The 19,763-nt window shown below is 41.2% G+C and overlaps 1 protein-coding gene across 1 annotated transcript; it reads left to right on the top strand.

Moving 5' to 3' along the window:
* The first annotated feature begins 3,804 nt into the window (after positions 1–3,804).
* LOC126983676 (tubulin beta chain-like) lies at positions 3,805–19,321 on the top strand. Its single transcript, XM_050836698.1, has 9 exons — positions 3,805–3,972; positions 12,667–12,784; positions 13,337–13,462; positions 14,311–14,540; positions 15,722–15,889; positions 16,516–16,655; positions 16,805–16,990; positions 17,239–17,359; positions 18,156–19,321. The coding sequence occupies exons 1-9, from the start codon at positions 3,916–3,918 to the stop codon at positions 18,390–18,392; spliced, it is 1,383 nt and encodes a 460-aa protein (XP_050692655.1). The 5' UTR covers positions 3,805–3,915; the 3' UTR covers positions 18,393–19,321.
* Positions 19,322–19,763: the final 442 nt, after the last annotated feature.

Raw genomic sequence — 19,763 nt, 5'->3', positions numbered from 1 at the left:
TTATTTTTTTCTTATTTTTCTTTTTCTTTTGGTACTTCTTTACACTTCTATACTTCAATACGCACTAATTTGGTATTGGGTATATTTAGAGTTGCCAGTCAGTGGGTCTCTGGTCACAGGGCCAATGAAGCTTGAACTATTATTTCAGTTCAGTTATTTTGCTCTCCAGCAGCTTAACAATGATTTAACTTGCTGTTGAATAATTATTAGTAGCTATTTTGACTTCTGGTCTTAAAGATAAGTGATTTACAGACGCCCTCTTGCTGGAGATAGGGCGTCTGTGAATCACTTATCTTAAGACCAGAAGTCAAAGTAGCTACGGTAGTTAAACTAACAATTATTTAACAGCAAGTTAAATCATTCTTAAGCTGCTGGAGAGCAAATTAAAGCCCTGGGCGAAAAAAACGAAACCTCCAAGCTGTGTTTTTCCTGTTTGGGCCGCCCAGGAGACTGCGGCCCGCGGCACATTCGCCCTTCAGTGGTTACACACACCACGCACAGACGCAAACCTTGAAGCCTTACCAGCAAAGGGTAAATACATTTTTTTTTCTATCAGCAGGTACCATGTTTGGATATTTGGCTCAAAACGACAGCCACTATTATTTTTTTCCGAAATAAAAAAGAGGAACCGAGTTAAGTCAAAACAGTACTTACCCCGATACACTCCATTACACTTCAATACAAAGTGATACTGTTGTTAATAAAACTGTATTTTGTCATTTTCGTTGTTTTATTTATTGGTAAACGAGAGGAAATGACCGATGCTTATGGTTCTCGAATGAAAAATAGCATGTCGCTCAGCACCTATGATAAAGACTTCTTTTTACAAACTGCCACATAGTTTTAATCGCCATGCATTGGCTTACATTGGCAGAATTGATTGATTGATTGATTGAAGTTTATTGTTGCAAAGATAATTACAACAAGGAAGAAAGAATTAATTATAAGTCTGCGTGTCTGTGGTGTTTGGTTGATGTGTTGGAACTGAAAATGACCCAATAAACAGTATATTGGTAGAAGCATATATGTGGTGGACTATGCAAAAAAGAAAAGTCCAGGGTAAACTAAAGTGAAGGAAACAAAAGGAAAGAAACTATAGAAAATCAAAGTCAGTGGAAGCAATTAAAATTAATGTGAACAGTCAAATTAACAGAGCTTATGTGCAGGGTGAAGCACTATTTGTAAGTGTGCGCAGTGAAGTAACTATAAGAGTGCTTAGTGAAGTACATAAGTATGAAGAAGAACCAAGGATCGAGGACCTATAAATGAACTTAGAATGGAAGAGAATGAAATGGGAAACGTTAGTAAGAAAACAGAGAAAGGAATGAATTAAGAAATGCAGAAAAGAAAAAAATAGTTTGTCATAAGAAGCGATACAAAGCGGAACATAAAAAGAAGAGGGAGCTATAGAGGCCGAGTTTTCTCGCTCTAAGATTTAGATAAGTTTTGGCTAAAAATTATAGTTTTATCTTAAATATTCTTGATAGAAAGTGACTGCGTAAAGGAAAACTATGTCAAATGATATTGATTGATTGATTGATAGTTTATTGTTGCAGGTAAACAACAAGGGAGAAGGGAGGAACATGCCATCCCAACCCCCAGGCAGGACAGTGTGTGATTATACAACTATTAATACATGTGTAGGTAGCAAAAATGATATTATATGATCTGCGTGTTTCGGAAAGACTCGAACCTTGGTCCACGGACTCACCACGCCCCGACGCTGACCACTCGGCCACCACCTCCCCAGCTAGAGCCAGTATTGTGTGCTGATTAATTATTCTCCTACGCCAGATTTTTAAACGTCGTATCAATTAGTAGTCTATTTATTATCGGTTAAGTGGATAACCGGCGAATATACTCAGACTCATTCGACATAAAATATATTACCTGCATAGTCCGTCAACGCCAACTCCGGCTATACGGGCACGGGGCACGGTACCCAGAAGCGCTGACCTGCTCATCGGGTTGTCTACGTATTTAAGGACCAGTTTCACAGTCCATTACAGCAAGTTTGTAAGCTTCCCAATTGACCAAACACAAAATACCATGAAGATTCCTTGTATGGTGTTTGGCGGTGATATAAAAAGAAGGAAACTATAGAAAACCACACAGGAAATCTCTTTAGTATCTGGTATTGAGTAGAGATAACGGATGCGTGGTGAATATAGTTTGGTTTCGGCGATTACAATGACTCTGTTGATTGATTGATTGATTGATAGTTTATTGTTGCAGGTAAACAACAAGGGAGAAGGGAGGAACATGCCAGATTGATGTGGCTAGATTGGTTCTTTAATATCAATTCTTGGGATGGATTTTATTAGAAGTGTTGGATTTTCACAGTCAAGTCCACAGACAGACAGACAGACAGACAGGCTCACGGGTACAGAGATAGATAAGCGATAGACACAACACACACAGCAGTCAATTTCAAACCAGCTGACGCCTTTTGCTTACGCTTGTCATTGTGACCTCCATTTGACCTTACTCCTGACCTCTGACCCCTCCTCCTCCTCCTCTTCCTCCTCTCGTACCTGAAGGAAAAAGAGGAGGAGGAGAGAGGAGGATGTTGACTATTGTTTATTAAAAGGAAAATAAAATAAGAAAAAAAATTCACTTGGTTATAGAGAGTTTATATAGTTTTATTAGTACATTAATTAATTTATTTGTATATCTATATATTTATCTGTTTATTTCTTATATATCGATTGATGACTTTAATTTCTCTTCTATTTTTTTTATAACTAGAAAATATTACTGATACCATTATTAACAACTACTACTACTACTACTACTACTACTACTACTACTACTACTACTACTACTACTATATACTTTTAGCACCACCACCACCACTACGTAGCCACCACTACTACTACTACTACTACTACTACTACTACTGCAGCCACCCCTATACATGCATCAACCTGTCATCATCATCACCACCATCACCACCACTACCACCACCGCTACCACTAATGATATCACCGTTTATATTTACAACAGTGGGCAACCCGCTCTGTTTTCTCTCGTTTTTTATTAGTCTCGTAGTTTGATGGAGGGACTTAAGTAAATAGGAGTTTATAAGCGGAAGTCTGCCTCGAGCGGGTGAAAATATGAGTATTAAGGAAAGAAAACGGAAAAGTGTGAAAAAAAAAGAGTAATCTATTTTTAGTCTCTTCCACATGTGTGTCTGAGCTGGCGTCTCCCTCTCTCTCTCTCTCTCTCTCTCTCTCTCTCTCTCTCTCTCCATTGACGTAAGAAGCGGAGTGAGAGAGAGAGAGATATTGATCTATTTGTTGGCTTCTCGTTGTACATTGATAAATTTATTAATTACATGATTGATGAACAGCCCAGCAGGTCCATTGAGCCGATCGAAGCCTTACCGACCTAACTCCCTTCTCCTTTGTTATTTACTTGAAACAATAAACTATCAATCAATCAATTCTAACTCTTTATCATTGACCACGAGCTAAACGTGTGATTGCAGGCCCAGCGCTATAAAAACGAGTAAAATAAAACAAGCTGGTACTGGGTTAACAATATGCTGGTCAGTAAAAATTAATAGATTAAGTTGATAAGATAAGCAATTTTTAAGGATCATGTAATCTCTCTCTCTCTCTCTCTCTCTCTCTCTCTCTCTCTCTCTCTCTCTCTCTCTCTCTCATAAACGCACAGACAAGTCTCTCTCTCTCTCTCTCTCTCTCTCTCTCTCTCTCTCTCTCTCTCTCTCTCAAACTCACAGACACCTCCCCATTTCTCCACCCTCCCCCACTCTCTCCCTCTCTCTCTCTCTCTCTCTCTCTCTCTCTCTCTCAGTTTGGCCGGGGCGTTTGAGAGTGTGCACGCGGTCTCTCCACCTCTCCCTCTCACTCTCTCTATTTCTCTCTCCCTCTCTCTCTCCCCACCACCAAAATGAGAGAGATTGTCCACTTACAGGCTGGTCAATGCGGCAACCAGATCGGGTCAAAGGTCAGTGATTGTTTGATTTTTTTTATTTATTATTATTGTTATTTTTTTCGTTTTTTTTTTTTTTTAGGGATGAGTCTTAATTTCAAGTTCTCATTTGTTTCTTGTAAGTTAATTTAGTATAGTGTGAATTTAGACTCCCTCCTCCTCCTCCTCCTCCTCTAGCTCTTCCTTCCTCATTATCTTGTTCCTCCTCCTCCTCCTCCTCTTCCTCCTCCTCCTCTTGTTTCTTCTCCTCCTTCTATATTTTCTTGTTTATTTTCCTCTTCCTCCTCTCTCGTTTCCTTTAAGTCCTTCTCTTCTTCAAACTGCTCTTCCTCTTTAATTTTTTTCAGTATCTTCCTTAGGTTTAAGGACAGACAACTTAGGTTTAAGGACAGACCACCAAGTCTGGACCATGAGGTCTGTGTGGTCTGATTTTATATGTAAATCTATGTAAATCTTCCTCCTCCTCCTCCTTTTCCTCTGCTTCCTCCTCTTCCTTTTGCTCTCCTGCTCCTCCCCCTCCTTTTCCTCTACTCCCTCTTCCTCCTCTTCCTCATTTTCCTTCTTTTCCTGTTCCTCCTCCTCCTCCTTTTCCTCTACTCCCTCCTTTTCCTTTTCCTCTCCTTCCTGTTCCTCTTCTTCCTCCTCATTTTCCTTCTGTTCTCCTCCTCATTTTCCTCTACTCCCTCCTCTTCGATCCTTTTCCTCTCCTTCATTTTATATTATTTAACGGTTTTTGACGCCTAACTATTGCCAAGAAACATCAGGAATTAACTATTTTAACGATGAATGTATATGGGGACAGTTTTGGGTCGGAAGTTGGTACATATAAGAGGCTGAGTACGAGAATCTGACACGTTCTTCATATTAGACAAAATAATAGATAACATAATATTTGGAACGCGTACAATATATCTAATAAATCCATACAACAAGACTGATTAGAATGCATGGCAGCTGTATTTATAAAGTATGCTTATTTAGGTATGATTAGTCACCTATTTTACATCAACATACACCTACATACACCTACATTTAATAAGGCTTTCGTAGAGGTTGTTAATTGTGTTAGTATTTCCATGGGTAGTTTCACAAGCGTATTGGTAGTTTAATAAGGCTTTCGTAGAGGTTGTTGTGTTAGTATTTCCATGGGTAGTTCTATCAGCCTAGTGATAGTTTGATAAGGCTTTCGTAGAGGTTATTGTGATAGTGTTTCCATGGGTAGTTTTATGAGCCTATAGTCCGGTAAATCTTAAGTGGCGGCTCTGACGTAGACGGCCCGCTTGACCCTGTCGCCACGTTTCCAACTGACCTCGCACACCATGCCTCTCACACCCTTCTCTCTCTCTCTCTCTCTCTCTCTCTCTCTCTCTCTCTCTCTCTCTCTCTCTCTCTCTGTGTGTGTGTGTGTGTGTGTGTGTGTGTGTGTGTGTGCGAGAAAAGTGGGGGTGTACTCTCATTCGGGGAGTATGGTGCACGACAATGCATAATACTAATAATATTAATAATAAACCTCTTTAAAAAATGCACCAAGACTCTTTACCCCTTGGGTGGTGTGGAAATAAGGTCAAAGTGTAATATTTTAATATTCGTAGCGACCACTCCTTCCCCACTCCCTGGCCATCCCCAGCGGAACCTCACCATTCACCTGGATGATTCACATCAAAATTTGCTTGACGGTCCTGGCATTACATATACAGGTACAGTCTCCATATTTTGTCATAATTATGCCATATGGCTGATATTGTATGGCAGATGGCAGACACACCAAAAAATGGCAGAAATGCGATAATTAAAGCAGGCAGAGCAACTGGCAACTGCGGTGTGTTGGGTTGACTTGAGCTGACAACGCCGCGGTGGCAACGCTGCCAAGTGTTGTACAAATTTCTTTGTATTCACTCACAGATAGAGAATCAATCATAAAAACCATATTTGTTTTTATACTAGAGTGAGAGAGAAAGAGAGAGACACGAGGAGAAAGAGAGAGAGAAGGGTGTGTAAGGCACGGTGCGCGAGGTCAGTTGGAGACATAGCACCAGTGTCTAGCGGGCTGTCTACGTCAGAGCCGCCACTTAAGATTTGCCGGACTATAGTGATAGTTTAATAACAAGGCTTTCGTAGAGGTTGTTGTGTTAACATTTCCATGGGTAGTTTTATGAGCCTAGTGATAGTTTGATAAGGCTTTCGTAGAGGTTATTGTTTGAGTATTTCCATGGGTAGTTTTATGAGCCTAGTGATAGTTTGATAAGGCTTTCGTAGAGGTTGTTGTGTTAGTATTTCCATGGGTAGTTTTATGAGCCTAGTGATAGTTTGATAAGGCTTTCGTAGAGGTTGTTGTGTTAACATTTCCATGGGTAGTTTTATGAGCCCATTGATAGTTTGATAAGGCTTTCGTAGAGGTTGTTGTGATAGTGTTTCCATGGGTAGTTTTACGAGCCTAGTGATAGTTTGATAATTCTTTCGTAGAGGTTGTTGTGTTAATATTTCCATGGGTAGTTTTATGAGCCTAATGATAGTTTGATAAGGCTTTCGGGATCTTTTCCGTTTGGCGTACAGCGCTAAAATTAATTTTAATATAGATTTTCTTATGTATTTTTGTCCGTAGAATCCAAATATGACAACCGTTTTATGGAGAAACGAACAGTTTTTAAGTTATTTTCCTTTACGCTGCAGCCGCCGCAGCCTCAAAATAGCTCGCAGAGGGCTTAGGGTCGGGGAGCATATTTAAACTACTCCAACCGAACTTTACGACCTACTAACGGGGGGGCTGCGCCCCCCTCGACCCCCCCTAATAACCAGGGGGGGCCCTCATGTATATGTGACTTATTTCAGCGAGGAGGTATTTCTCCCAACACCCGCTGCAGCCTCGCCGCGGCCAGCACCAGAGGCGACGCGCTTTCGTAAACATTATCCCATATTTTCAAGAGTAAAAAAAAAGTCCTTGAATTGGATTTTCAAAGCGTTTCCATGACTGCTGAAGGTTTGCAAACGGAAAAGATCCATAAATTGTATATAATACTGAATATTACGACTTTTTAAAGTTTGAATTCCTTCAGTAATAGATAGGAAGAAAATAACTTTAAAGGCAAATAACTCAAAAACTGTTAATTTCTCCAAAAAAATAATGTGATATTCTGATTCTACGGACAAAAATACATAGAAAAATCTATATTAAAATTACTTTTAGCGCTGTACGCCAAACGGAAAAGACCCGGCTTTCGTAGAGGTTGTTGTGTTAATATTTCCATGGGTAGTTTTATGAGCCTAATGATAGTTTGATAAGGCTTTCGTAGAGGTTGTTGTGTTTACATTTCCATGGGTAGTGTTATGAGCCTAGTGATAGTTTGATAAGGCTTTCGTAGAGGTTGTTGTGTTAGTATTTCCATGGGTAGTGTTATGAGCCTAGTGATAGTTTGATAAGGCTTTCGTAGAGGTTGCTGTGTTAGTATTTCCATGGGTAGTTTTATGAGCCCATTGATAGTTTGATAAGGCTTTCGTAGAGGTTGTTGTGTTAGTATTTCCATGGGTAGTTTTATGAGCCTAGTGATAGTTTGATAAGGCTTTCGTAAAGGTTGTTGTGTTAGCATTTCCATGGGTAGTTTTATGAGCCTAGTGATAGTTTGATAAGGCTTTCGTAGAGGTTGTTGTTAGTATTTCCATGGGTAGTTTTATGAGCCTAATGATAGTTTGATAAGGCTTTTGTAGAGGAGGTTGCGTTAGTATTTCCATGGGTAGTTTTACGAGCCTAGTGATAGTTATATAATCTGATATTGGCTTTAAACATTAGTGATATAGATGCCCAATTTACGATTATGGGGGCAGTCTTACTATATATAAAGGGCTGGGATACCATTTAAAAAGCATATGATCTTAGTTGAATGGCCAGGATCCTATTTTAAGGGTTTAGATAAGTTTTAGAAAGCTAGGTTACTTTTTTTTATAAGGGTTCAAGGCTACCATAGAGAGTTTAATGTCTGGGTTGCAATTTGAAGAGTAAGTTATCATTTAAAGTTTAGTTACCATATAGGAGAGATTGGGTTCTCTCTCTCTCTCTCTCTCTCTCTCTCTCTCTCTCTCTCTCTCTCTCTCTCTCTCTCTCTCTCTCTCTCTCTCTCTCTCTCTCTCGTCATACTCACATTCTTCCTTCCACTTTCATTCATTTCTTCCACTCCTTCCTATCTCTCATCCATACCCCTCCCTCTCTCTCTCTCTCTCTCTCTCTCTCTCTCTCTCTCTCTCTCTCTCTCTCTCTCTCTCTCTAAGTTACTGAGTGGAGAAGTTCTTGTGCCGTATGTCAGAACCCCTTTGGCGTGTCTCCAACTTAGTGTATTTCCGTAAGAAAACCTCAACATGTCTTCCTCTCCCTCCTCCTTCAAGCTCCTCCTCCTCCTCCAAGTTCCTCCTCCATGCTCTTCCTCTTCCTCGCTCATCTCCTTTTTCTTCTCATTTCTCCGTCTCTTCTTATTTCTTCCTGTTCTCCTTTTTCCAATTCATCAATCTTCTTTTCCTCATCCTCATTCTTGTTCTTGATTTCTTCCTCTTCTTGTTTCTTCTTCTTCTTCTTCTTCTTCTTCTTCTTCTTCTTCTTCTTCACAGTAAACTATCAATCAATCAATCAATCAATCTTCTTCTTCTTCTTCCTTCACAGATCAAAGTCTTGCCAACCTTCAATTAGGGCCATAAAACTACCCATAGGAATACTTATACAACGTCCACGGAGGTCCCATCAATATCTATAACGATGATAAAATGATAAATGCTAAAGAAAAAACGTTAAGAAGTTGCAGTTATTTTTTTGTGTTGGCAATAACTGCCGTATATTTATTATAGGTATTAACAAAAGAGAACTTGGATTACAACTACCTACATAATCACTGGAAAATTTATTTGAGAAGACATATAATAAACGGTCCTTTGTATACACCAAGAAGGAGTATATATAGAACTTTCAATACAGCCGATAGTATGGAAAATATATATGAATTACCACCACATAATTAGGCTATTCGTAACATATCACTAATAACTCTTACGAAAACCATGTACCAGACGTTTTTTATACAGCAAGAAGTACCTGAGTTCAATGGCAAAATAAGGATTAGGCTAAATATATATAACTGCAAATAATTGTAAGGGTATCTAAAATAGGGACAAAATATCGTACGGCGAGGCCCCTTAATTGATATGCTCCCATCTTGAAAGCGTTCGATTATAACATCATTTAATATACTCCATGGCGTCATATCTTTTTCATTACGACTATCTTAGCCTTTGACCTTTGCTTTCTGGTTCTTAAGTGCTTCACCAGGCTTCAGGGAGTCAGGATCGAGGGATTTCATCTGGTAACCAAAAGCTCTTTCTCCCTCAATGTCCAACTTCCTTTTCTTCGTTAATTGGGTCTTTCATAGCCTAATCTACAGTACTCTTTCCTTTTCTTTCGTTTATCATATTATATCTACTACTTTTCTTTAGTTCTACAGAGAGAGACGAGGAGGAGGAGAAGGGGAAGAGAAAGAGGGGAATGAAGGAAGGAAGGAGAGCGTGAAGGAAGGAAGGAAGGAAGGGAACTGGTTGTGTTATGAGTCTTGAGCTTGGAGGGAAGGAGAGAGAGAAGGAGAGAGGGAGAGAAGTAACATGATATATCCTTCTTATATTCTAGTACTGCAGAGAGAGAGAGAGAGAGAGAGAGAAACGTGTGAAAATGATGTGTCTATATTGATGTCACGTACAGTTCATGATATATACTATCTCTCTCTCTCTCTCTCTCTCTCTCTCTCTCTCTCTCTCTCTCTCTCTCTCTCACACATAAATTATCTTCAGCATGAGATGAAAGGAAGAGGAGAGGAGGAAAAGGAAGAGGAAGGAGGAAAGGGAAAAGAGAAGGGAGGGGGAGGGAAGGAAAGAGGGGAGGGAAATGATTAGAAGAAATGAAGGAAAAAGGAGGAGGAGGGAAGAAGAGAAAGGAAGAAAGAGAGAGAGAGAGAGAGAGAGGAATTAAGGCGAGAGAAAGGAAAGAAGGAAGAAGGAAGGAAGGGAAGAGGAGAAATTGAGAAGCACAGAGGAAAAAAATAGATAGAAAGATAGACTGATAGATAGATAGATAGACAGTGTTATATTACGTACGACAATCTTTTAACACACAGTAAGAACACGATAGTAATTACATATAAGTATCTTTAATTGATCTTACTTTCATTACTAATTAACACGACCTTGAAACATTAGTACTAGTTATGCAGTTAATTAATCTGACCTTGCTTTAATTTAACTTGACCTGACCTGACCTCACTTGTTGCTATTGTTATTGTTCTTTGTTTTTGTCTTTGTTCTCCATTTTCCTTTTGTTTTTGTTCTTTTCTTGTTCTTCCCATTCTCTCTCTCTCTCTCTCTCTCTCTCTCTCTCTCTCTCTCTCTCTCTCTCTCTCTCTCTCGTTACCCAACACCCCCGCCATGATCTTCAACAGCTGTTTTCTGTTTGTTTTAGTTCATGCACTATTCCTACTTGCTTTCCTTCCCTTCCTTCATCCTTCCTTCCTTCCTTCCTTCATATACTTCGATCCTTAGTTCCTTCCTTCCTTCCTTTCTTCACCCCTTCCTCTCTTCGTTCATTCCTACATACATGCTTGCTTTATAATATTCCTTTCTTCCTTCCTTCCTTCCTTTCTGCATTCCTATCATTCCTTCCTTACTTCAACCATTCCCTCCTTCCTTCCTTCCTTTCTTCACCCCTTCCTCTCTTCGTTCATTCCTATATACATGCTTGCTTTATAATATTCCTTTCTTCCTTCCTTCCTGCATTCCTTCCTTACTTCAACCATTCCCTCCTTCCTTCCTTCCTTTCTTTCTGCATCCCTGTCATTTCTTCCTTACTTCAACCATTCCCTCCTGCCTTCCTTCCTTTCTTTCTGCATCCCTGTCATTTCTTCCTTACTTCAAGCATTCCTTCCTTCCTTCCTTTCTGCATCCCTGTCATTCCTTCCTTCCTTCATTCCTTCTCTCCTTCATCCACTTCTTCCTTCCCTCATTCTGTTCCCCATTTCTTCCCTCATCCACGTCTTTCTTCATTTACCCATTCCTCCTCCTTCCTTCATTCCCTCCTTTCTCCCTTCCTTTCCTTTCCTTCCTCCCTTCATTCTATTTTTCGTTCATTTATTTATTTCTATTTTCCTCCATTTTTCCTCTCCTTCCTTCCTTGCCTGTTATTGCCGTCTCTCTCTCTCTCTCTCTCTCTCTCTCTCTCTCTCTCTCTCTCTCTCTCTCTCTCTCTCTCTCTCTCTCTCAGACTGTTATCTCACTTAAAAGATTTCTGTTGTTTCCATTTATTATTATTATCATTATTTTTATAATAATAATTATTATTATTATTATTATTATTACTATTATTATATAAATAGTTTTAACGTAAGGATTTCCTGCTTGAGCTTGTCTGAGAGAGAGAGAGAGAGAGAGAGAGGTCGGCCTTTGGCTTGGGAGAGGAAAGTTATTTCTGGTTGGCAGGGAGAGAAAAGGAAAGAGAGTGAGGGAGAGGGAGGAAAGGGAGGGGAGAGGGAGGAAAGAGGGAGAGAAGTGAGCGAAGGGGAGGATGTGATAGGGGAGAGATGGAGGGTGTGATGAGAGAGAGAGAGAGAGAGAGAGAGAGAGAGAGAGAGAGGGGCAGGCGCGTCATTGCTCACACGAGATGCACACACACACACACACACACACACACACACACACACCAGAATATACTACTACTACTACTACTACTACTACTACTACTACGACTACTACTACTACTAACCTAACCTAACCTAATTTGACTTGTTCCTCTGATGAAAAAAAAAATATCATCTCACTTCGTTTAATTAAATTCAACCTAACATACGCTAACTACAACCTCGCATATCATTTTGTTTTATTACGTGCTGTCTATGCACCTTCAGGCTTTCTTGAGGGGGCCTGCTGGTGGATGGCCCCTGCCCGTTAGTGCCGCGGGTGAATTTATTTATAGTGAGTGCCGTGATGTATGGCCCTTGCTTTGCCCATATAGGTGGATGATAATTGCAAGTAGATGAAGAGTAGAACTAAGAGTAAGGATTAGAAGAAGAAGGCGAATACATAAAGGAAGATGGATAATGATTGCAAGTAGAAAATATGAATAAGAATAAGAATGGTAAGAAAATGACGAGTAAGACCAATTTAGGGTTAATCGAAGATGTGTGTGTGTGTGTGTGTGTGTGTGTGTGTGTGTGTGATGACGTGCCTCTCTCTCTCTCTCTCTCTCTCTCTCTCTCTCTCTCTCTCTCTCTCTCATCTTCCATCTCTTCCCTACCACATTCTCTCCCGCCCTCACTTCCCTCCCTCTCTCCACCGTCTTCTCTCCCTCTTTCCTCCCCCTCCCCTCACTTTCCTCCCTCTCTCCACCGTCTTCTCTCCCTCTTTCCTCCCCCTCCCCTCACTTTCCTTCCTCTCTCCACCGTCTTCCCTCCCTCTCCCCTCACTTTCCTCCCTCTCCCCTCACTTTCCTTCCTCTCTCCACCGTCTTATCTCCCTCTTTCCTCCCTCTCCTCTCCCATCTCCCTCTTTCCTCCCTCTCCCCTCACTTTCCTCCCTCTCTCAACCGTCTTCTCTCCCTCTTTCCTCCCCCTCCTCTCCCTCTTTCCTCTCTCTCCCCTCACTCTCTCACCTCTTCTAATAATCCTCGCCTCACCTCGCTCGCTCTCTCCCCGTCAGTTCTGGGAGGTGATAAGCGACGAGCATGGCATTGACCCCGTCGGCCAGTTCGTGCCTGAGGGAGAGCACAGCGATATGCGCCTGGAGAGGATCAACGTCTACTACAACGAAGCCTCAGGTGGGGATAGGCCTATATTTTTTTGCCAGTTTTTTTTTTTACGTTTTTTTGTGTATTTACGTTATTTTTTGTGTTCTTTGTTATGTCTGTTTGTTATTATTATTATTAGCATTACGTCTATTACATTACGTCTATTATAACGAAGCCTCAGGTGGGGATAGGCCTATATTTTTTTGCCTGTTTTTTTTTTTTTACGTTTTTTTTGTGTATTTACGTTATTTTTTGTGTTCTTTGTTATGTCTGTTTGTTGTTATTATTATTATTATTATTATTATTATTATTATTATTATTATTGTTATTATTGTTATTATTATTATTAGCATTCTTATTTTCATTAGTCATATTCTTAATCATCCTTCTTATTCTTATTTCCAGTCGTATTCTACTCTTATTGTTCTTATTTTTATTGTAATTCATCTATTTTTTATTATTCTCATCGTTATTCATTATTTTCTTATTATTATTACTCTCACTCGTATTCTTCCTTTACGTGCAATAATCATCCATCTTCTATGTATACTCACCCTTCCACCCTCCCTCGTGCTCTCCCAGGCGGCCGGTACGTGCCCCGCGCCGTGCTGGTGGACCTGGAGCCGGGTACGATGGAGGCCGTGCGCTCGGGGCCCATCGGGAGGATATTCCGGCCGGACAATTTCGTCTTCGGCCAGAGCGGTGCAGGTAAGGGGGGGAGGGGGAAAGAGAGAGGGGGTAGATAGATTAGATAGATAGATAGATGGATAAGAGATAGATTGATAGATTGATTTATATATTCCGGCCCGACAATTTCGTCTTCGGCCGGAGCGGTGCAGGTAAGGGGGGGAGAGGGGGGAGAGATTAGATAGATAGATAGGTAGATGGATAGATGGATAAGATAATGATAGATAGATAGATTGATTAATTGATTTATATACAGATAGATAGCGTGATTGATTGAGTGATTGATATATAGATAGATAGAGAGAGAATTAGGAAGTGAGTATTTGATTTGATTCTTTTGCTTTCTTTGATTTTGTTTCCTTAAGTGTAGAGAAGAAAACACTTGCCGTCATTTCCTTTTTCTTCTCCTTTTCTCTCAATTTCCTTTTTTTTTTTCTTCTCTTCCTCCTCTTCCTTTTTGCCCCCGTTTCTTTTTTCTACTACTACTACTACTACTACTACTACTACTACTACTACTACTACTACTACTACCATTACTACTACTACCATTACTACTACTACTACTACTTCTACTACTATTACTACTACAGGTAACTCTCGATTTACGCGAGTATTGTGCCCTTTAAGAGGTCGCGTAAATAAAAAAAACAATGTAAATCAAACAAAAAAACAAATTATTTAAAAAACGCGTAAACCAAGCTCGCGTAAATCGAGAGTTACCTGTACTACTACTACTACTACTACTACCGGCTTCAACTTTTCCCCTCAATCTACGTCTGTCCAACCCTACAATTTCCCTCTGTCTATGTCTCTCATCCTACCTATTTCCACCCTATAATACAGTTCACCTTCCTTCACCTCCCCTCCAGGCAACAACTGGGCGAAGGGTCACTACACAGAGGGCGCCGAGCTGGTGGACTCCGTGATGGACGTGGTGAGGAAGGAAGCAGAGAACTGTGACTGTCTCCAGGGCTTCCAACTGACCCACTCCCTCGGCGGCGGCACGGGGTCAGGCATGGGCACACTCCTCATCTCCAAGATCCGCGAGGAGTACCCAGACAGGATCATGAACACCTTCTCCGTCATACCCAGTCCTAAGGTGTGGGGTTGGATTGTGTGGTAATGGGTTCCGGGGTGAGATAAGGCATTGGGACGTGTGGTAATAGGTTTTAGGGTAGGAGAAGGGATTGGGAGGTGTGGTATTAGGTTTCTGGGAAGGAGAAGGGTTTGGGACGTGTGGGAATGGGTTTTGGGGTAGGGGAAGGGATTGGGAGGTGTGGTAATAGGTTTTTGGGTAGGAGAAGGGATTGGGACGTGTGGGAATGGGTTTTGGGGTAAGAGAAGGGATTGGGAGGTTTGGTAATAGGTTTTTGGGTAGGAGAAGGGATTGGGAGGTGTGGTAATAGGTTTTTGGGTAGGAGAAGGGATTGGGAGGTTTGGTAATAGGTTTTGTAGTAAGAGAAAGGATTGGGACGTGTGGCAATAGGTTTTGGGGTAAGAGAAGGGATTGGGAGGTTTGGTAATAGGTTTTGGAGTAGGAGAAGGGATTGGGAGGTTTGGTAATAGGTTTTGGGGTAAGAGAAGGGATTGGGACGGGTGATAATAGGTTTTGGGGTAAGAGAAAGGATTGGAACGCGTGGTAATAGGTTTTGGGGTAGGATAAGGGATTAGGAGATGTGTTAATGGGTTTTGAGGTAAGAGAAAGGATTAGAACGTGTGGTATTGGGTTTTGGGGACTAAGTTAAGGGATTGGAACGTTGGGTCATGGGTTTTGGGGCCTAAGAGAAGGGATTGAATAGTATAGTAATGGGTTTGAGGTTTTAAGAGAAGGAACTGAATCAAGCAGAGAACTATAGATGATTTTAGAACCGTTTCCGAGGCAGGATGAAGCACAGTAACACCAGACAGAGAAGATGTATAGATGGTATTAGAACCTTTACCGGGGCAGGATGGAGCACACTAACACCAGACAGAGAAGAAGATTGGTAGATGAAATTAGAACCTTTACCGGGGCAGGCTGGAACACACTAACACCAGACCAGAGAAGAAGTTTGTTAGATGATATTAAAACCTTTCCCGGGGCTGGATGAAGCACACTATAGTCTTCCTAATATGTCGAGGCCGGTCTGCTGCGGCGTTGCCAGATGTACTAACACCAGAGGGACAGAGAAAAGAGGAGAGAGACAGATATGCAGAACCCTTTGAAGACAGCGCACAACTAACACCCAATAATTACGATAGCAACTACACTTCTACCCTTCCCTCCCTCACTCTATACAGGTCTCCGATACCGTGGTAGAGCCTTATAATGCCACCCTGTCCGTGCATCAGCTGGTAGAGAACACTGATGACACATTCTGTATTGATAACGAGGCGCTCTACGACATCTGCTTCAGGACGCTCAAGCTTGCCTCGCCCTCCTACGGGGATCTCAACCATCTCGTGTCGGTGGGTGGAAGTAGTAATAGTAGTAGTAGTAGTAGTAGTAGTAGTAGTTGTTGTTGTTGTTGGAAGGATATGAGAGTGTTAGTGATGATTATATGGGTGTCTTTTATTTTTATACATGTTTATACACGTTTTGTTTGTTTGTTTATTTATTTTGGAGTGTATGTTACCTACTCGCAAGTTAGCTCATTTTAATATATTTTTCTCTCCTCTTGTCTCCTCCTCCTCCTCCTCCTCCTTTTTTTCTACCTCCTTAAACTCATCTTTTTCTGCCTTTCTTCAACATCTTTCAATCGTTTCTCTTCTTCCTTTTCCTCTCCTCCTCCTCCTCCTCCTCTTTTTCTACCTCCTTAAACTCATCTTTTTCTGCCTTTCTTCAACATCTTTCAATCGTTTCTCTTCTTCCTTTTCCTCTCCTCCTCCTCCTCCTCCTCCTCTTTTCTACCTCCTTAAACTCATCCTTTTCTTCCTTTCTTCAAAATTGTTTCTCTTCATTATTTTCCTCTCCTCCTTTTTCTCCTCCTCCTCCTCCTCGAAATCTCCTTTTACTCTTTCCTCTAAAATCTTCAAACTCCATAAATCTTGTCTCCTCTGTCCTCCCCTTTCTCCTCCTCCTCCTCCTCCTCCAGGTGACCATGTCCGGCGTGACCACATGCCTGCGGTTCCCGGGTCAACTGAACGCTGACCTCCGGAAGCTGGCGGTCAACATGGTGCCCTTCCCGAGACTGCACTTCTTCATGCCCGGGTTTGCGCCCCTCACCTCACGGGGGTAGGTAGAAGTAGTAGTAGTAGTAGTAGTAGTAGTAGTAGTAGTAATAGTGATGGTAGTTGTAGTAGTAGCCCTTACACACTATATCTACTTATCTTAACTACTTTTACATGTTACTAAATATCCTACCTTATCCCCTTCCCGCCCAGGTCCCAGAGTTACCGCGCCCTCACCGTGCCCGAGCTGACCCAACAGATGTTCGACAGCAAGAACATGATGACCGCGTGTGACCCCCGCCACGGCCGCTACCTGACTGTGGCCGCAATTTTCAGGGGCAAGATGTCCATGAAGGAGGTGGACGAGCAGATGCTGAGTGTGCAGAACAAGAACTCGGGGTAGGTGGAAGAGGTGGAGGAAGTGGAGGAGGAGGGGAAGGGAGGTTGAGAGAGGGAGAGATGCGAATAATGGATGAGAGAGAGAGAGAGAGAGAGAGAGAGAGAAAGCAACGGTCTACCAAAGTTTACGTTGAATATATTGAAACTTTCTTTGTTATTTATTGAAGACAAACTGAATGAGAAATCTGAATATATAACAATTGCATCTACTACTACTACTACTACTACTACTACTACTACTACTACAGGTACTTCGTTGAATGGATCCCCAACAACGTGAAGGTAGCCGTGTGCGATATCCCTCCCAAAGGTCTTACGATGTCCGCCACCTTCATCGGAAACTCCACGTCCATTCAGGAGATTTTCAAGGTAAGGGAGACTATAATTACCGTTGACTAAGGACAGGTGGGAGGTAAAGGTGTGTCTTGTGGGTAATAAAGAACCGTTGAAGGAGGAAATAGAATAGGTAAGAAGGTGATATCTTAAGGGAAGGTTATTTTTAAGGTAAGGACTGATGTTAACCGTTTATTGACGAGACGGGTGGAACGTACGCCGGGTCACACAAGTATACGTATTTACGAGGGTATTTTTACGCCGGTGATTTTGCCTCGGGTGTGGTCACATGATGCTAGCCGAAACAAAGGGCGCGTTTAGGCATATATAGAGCGGCATCAAGTAAGGAGCAGGCAAGGCAGTTAAATCTTCTTTGATGTCTTTCTCTCTCACACACACACACACACACACACACACACACACACACAAAGTAAAAACGTAAAGGTGTATATAAAGTCCACAGAGAGAGAGAGAGAGAGAGAGAGAGAGAGAGAGAGGAGGAAAAGGAGAAGCGTTCCCAGTATCGAGAATACAAGACGTTCTTCTTCGTTCGTCCTCCTCCATATCGAGAACACAAACCGTGTTTTGGCAAAGTTCTCGAGATCGATCATAAAATTGCCGAAATAAACGCCCGTGTGACCGGTCCGTGTCTCGTAGATATTAACTGTCCACCGGTTTTATCCCCTTTGTAACCTCATCCTCTCCCTTTTTTACCTTACATAACTATCTCCTCCCTGTTTCCTCCTTTTCCTCACGTTTCTTCCACTTCTTAACCACATTTTCTCCCTCTCTACCTTCCATAACCACCTTCTCCTCTTTTTCTCCCCCGTAGCGCATCTCCGAGCAGTTCACCGCCATGTTCCGCCGCAAAGCCTTCCTCCACTGGTACACGGGGGAGGGAATGGACGAGATGGAGTTCACGGAGGCGGAGAGCAACATGAACGACTTGGTTAGCGAGTATCAGCAGTACCAGGAGGCCTCTGCTGACGACGAGGACTACGTGGACGAGGAGGGCATGGGCGGCGAGGAAGAGGAGGCGGGGGGAGTCATGGAGGAGACCCCGCAGTGAGGACGAAGCCGAGGACGTGGTATTGGCTATATTGTTTGTTTACACGTCAGTTACGGATGACTGAATGATACCTACACTTAAAATACACTTAAATGACACTTCACTTTACTTATATACACTGCAAATACACATTGGAGAAGCTTGTTGCAGTATAGAATGATTCAACGATACAGTTTTTTACAGCATTTCAGTTACACCTCAATTTACGATGCTACACTTCAGAACGCTTCAATGACACTTCACTTTACTTATATACACTGCAGATACACATTGGAGAAGCTTGTTGCAGTATAGAATGACTCAATGATACGAATTTTTACAGCACAATGACGCTTCACTTCAGAACGCTTCAATGACACTTCACTTTACTTATATACACTGCAGATACACATTGGAGAAGCTTGTTGCAGTGTAGAATGACTCAATGATACGAATTTTTACAGCACAATGACGCTACATTTCAGAACGCTTCAATGACACTTCACTTTACTTAAATACACTGCAGATACACATTGGAGAAGCTTGTTGCAGTGTAGAATGACTCAATGATACGAATTTTTACAGCACTTCAGTTACACTTCAATTAACGATGATTCCGTAACGCTACACTTCAGAACGCTTCAATAACACTTAACATCACCTCACTTAGTTACAAATGACGCTCCAAATAACTGACTTTTGTAATTTGTATCATGAAATTCAATTCGCACCGTGGAAGAACAAAGATCACTGAATATAGAAACGTTAGCAGAACTTTCCAAAATAAAACCAAAAATACAAAAAAAAATATAGGAACCACATTTTTTTGGTAAAGATTAACTAGTAGCCGGTTTTCCTGAATTTATTATGACTTTATTTTATTTTTCATGTCGAAAGTTTAGTTAAGAAAATAATGATCTGGTGTAGGTAATAAAACTTCAAACTTCTTATCTCCTGAGTTTCTGTTACATGTTTCCTTTTCTCTTTGGCGAAGGTTTTAAAAGTGTTTCGCGGTAGGCCATTTTTTTTTTTTTCTTTTCAAATTACCGTACTCTTCTATAGTCGGTACGAGAAGACTGTTCGATAACTCATCAATAAAGTAACGTAATAAGAGGATTAGTTAAGCAGATTTTTCACTTTCAGACACTCTTTCTACTTCTCTTTTCTCTTATTTTTTTTCTCTTCAAATTACCGTACTCTTCTAGTTAGTACGATAAGACTGTGTTCAATAAGTCATAAATAAAGTAACGTAATAAGAGGATTAGTTAAGGAGATTTTTCACTTTCAGACACTGTATTTCTCTTATCTCTTATCTATTTTTTTTTTCTCTTCAAATTACCGTACTCTTCTAGTCGGTACGAGAAGACTGTGTTCAATAAGTCATAAATAAAG

Source organism: Eriocheir sinensis, chromosome 54 (genome assembly GCF_024679095.1).
Source record: "Eriocheir sinensis breed Jianghai 21 chromosome 54, ASM2467909v1, whole genome shotgun sequence".
In the NCBI taxonomy this organism is placed as follows: domain Eukaryota; kingdom Metazoa; phylum Arthropoda; class Malacostraca; order Decapoda; family Varunidae; genus Eriocheir; species Eriocheir sinensis.
This window is presented reverse-complemented; position numbering and strand designations above follow the sequence as displayed.

Excerpts from the sequence above, each read along its gene's own strand:
- LOC126983676 (XM_050836698.1), top strand. The coding sequence starts at position 3,916 with ATGAGAGAGATTGTCCACTTACAGGCTGGTCAATGCGGCAACCAGATC. Across the intron at positions 13,463-14,310 it reads CTTCGGCCAGAGCGGTGCAG|GCAACAACTGGGCGAAGGGT; the intron begins GTAAGGGGGGGA and ends CCTCCCCTCCAG. Across the intron at positions 17,360-18,155 it reads CCATTCAGGAGATTTTCAAG|CGCATCTCCGAGCAGTTCAC; the intron begins GTAAGGGAGACT and ends TCTCCCCCGTAG.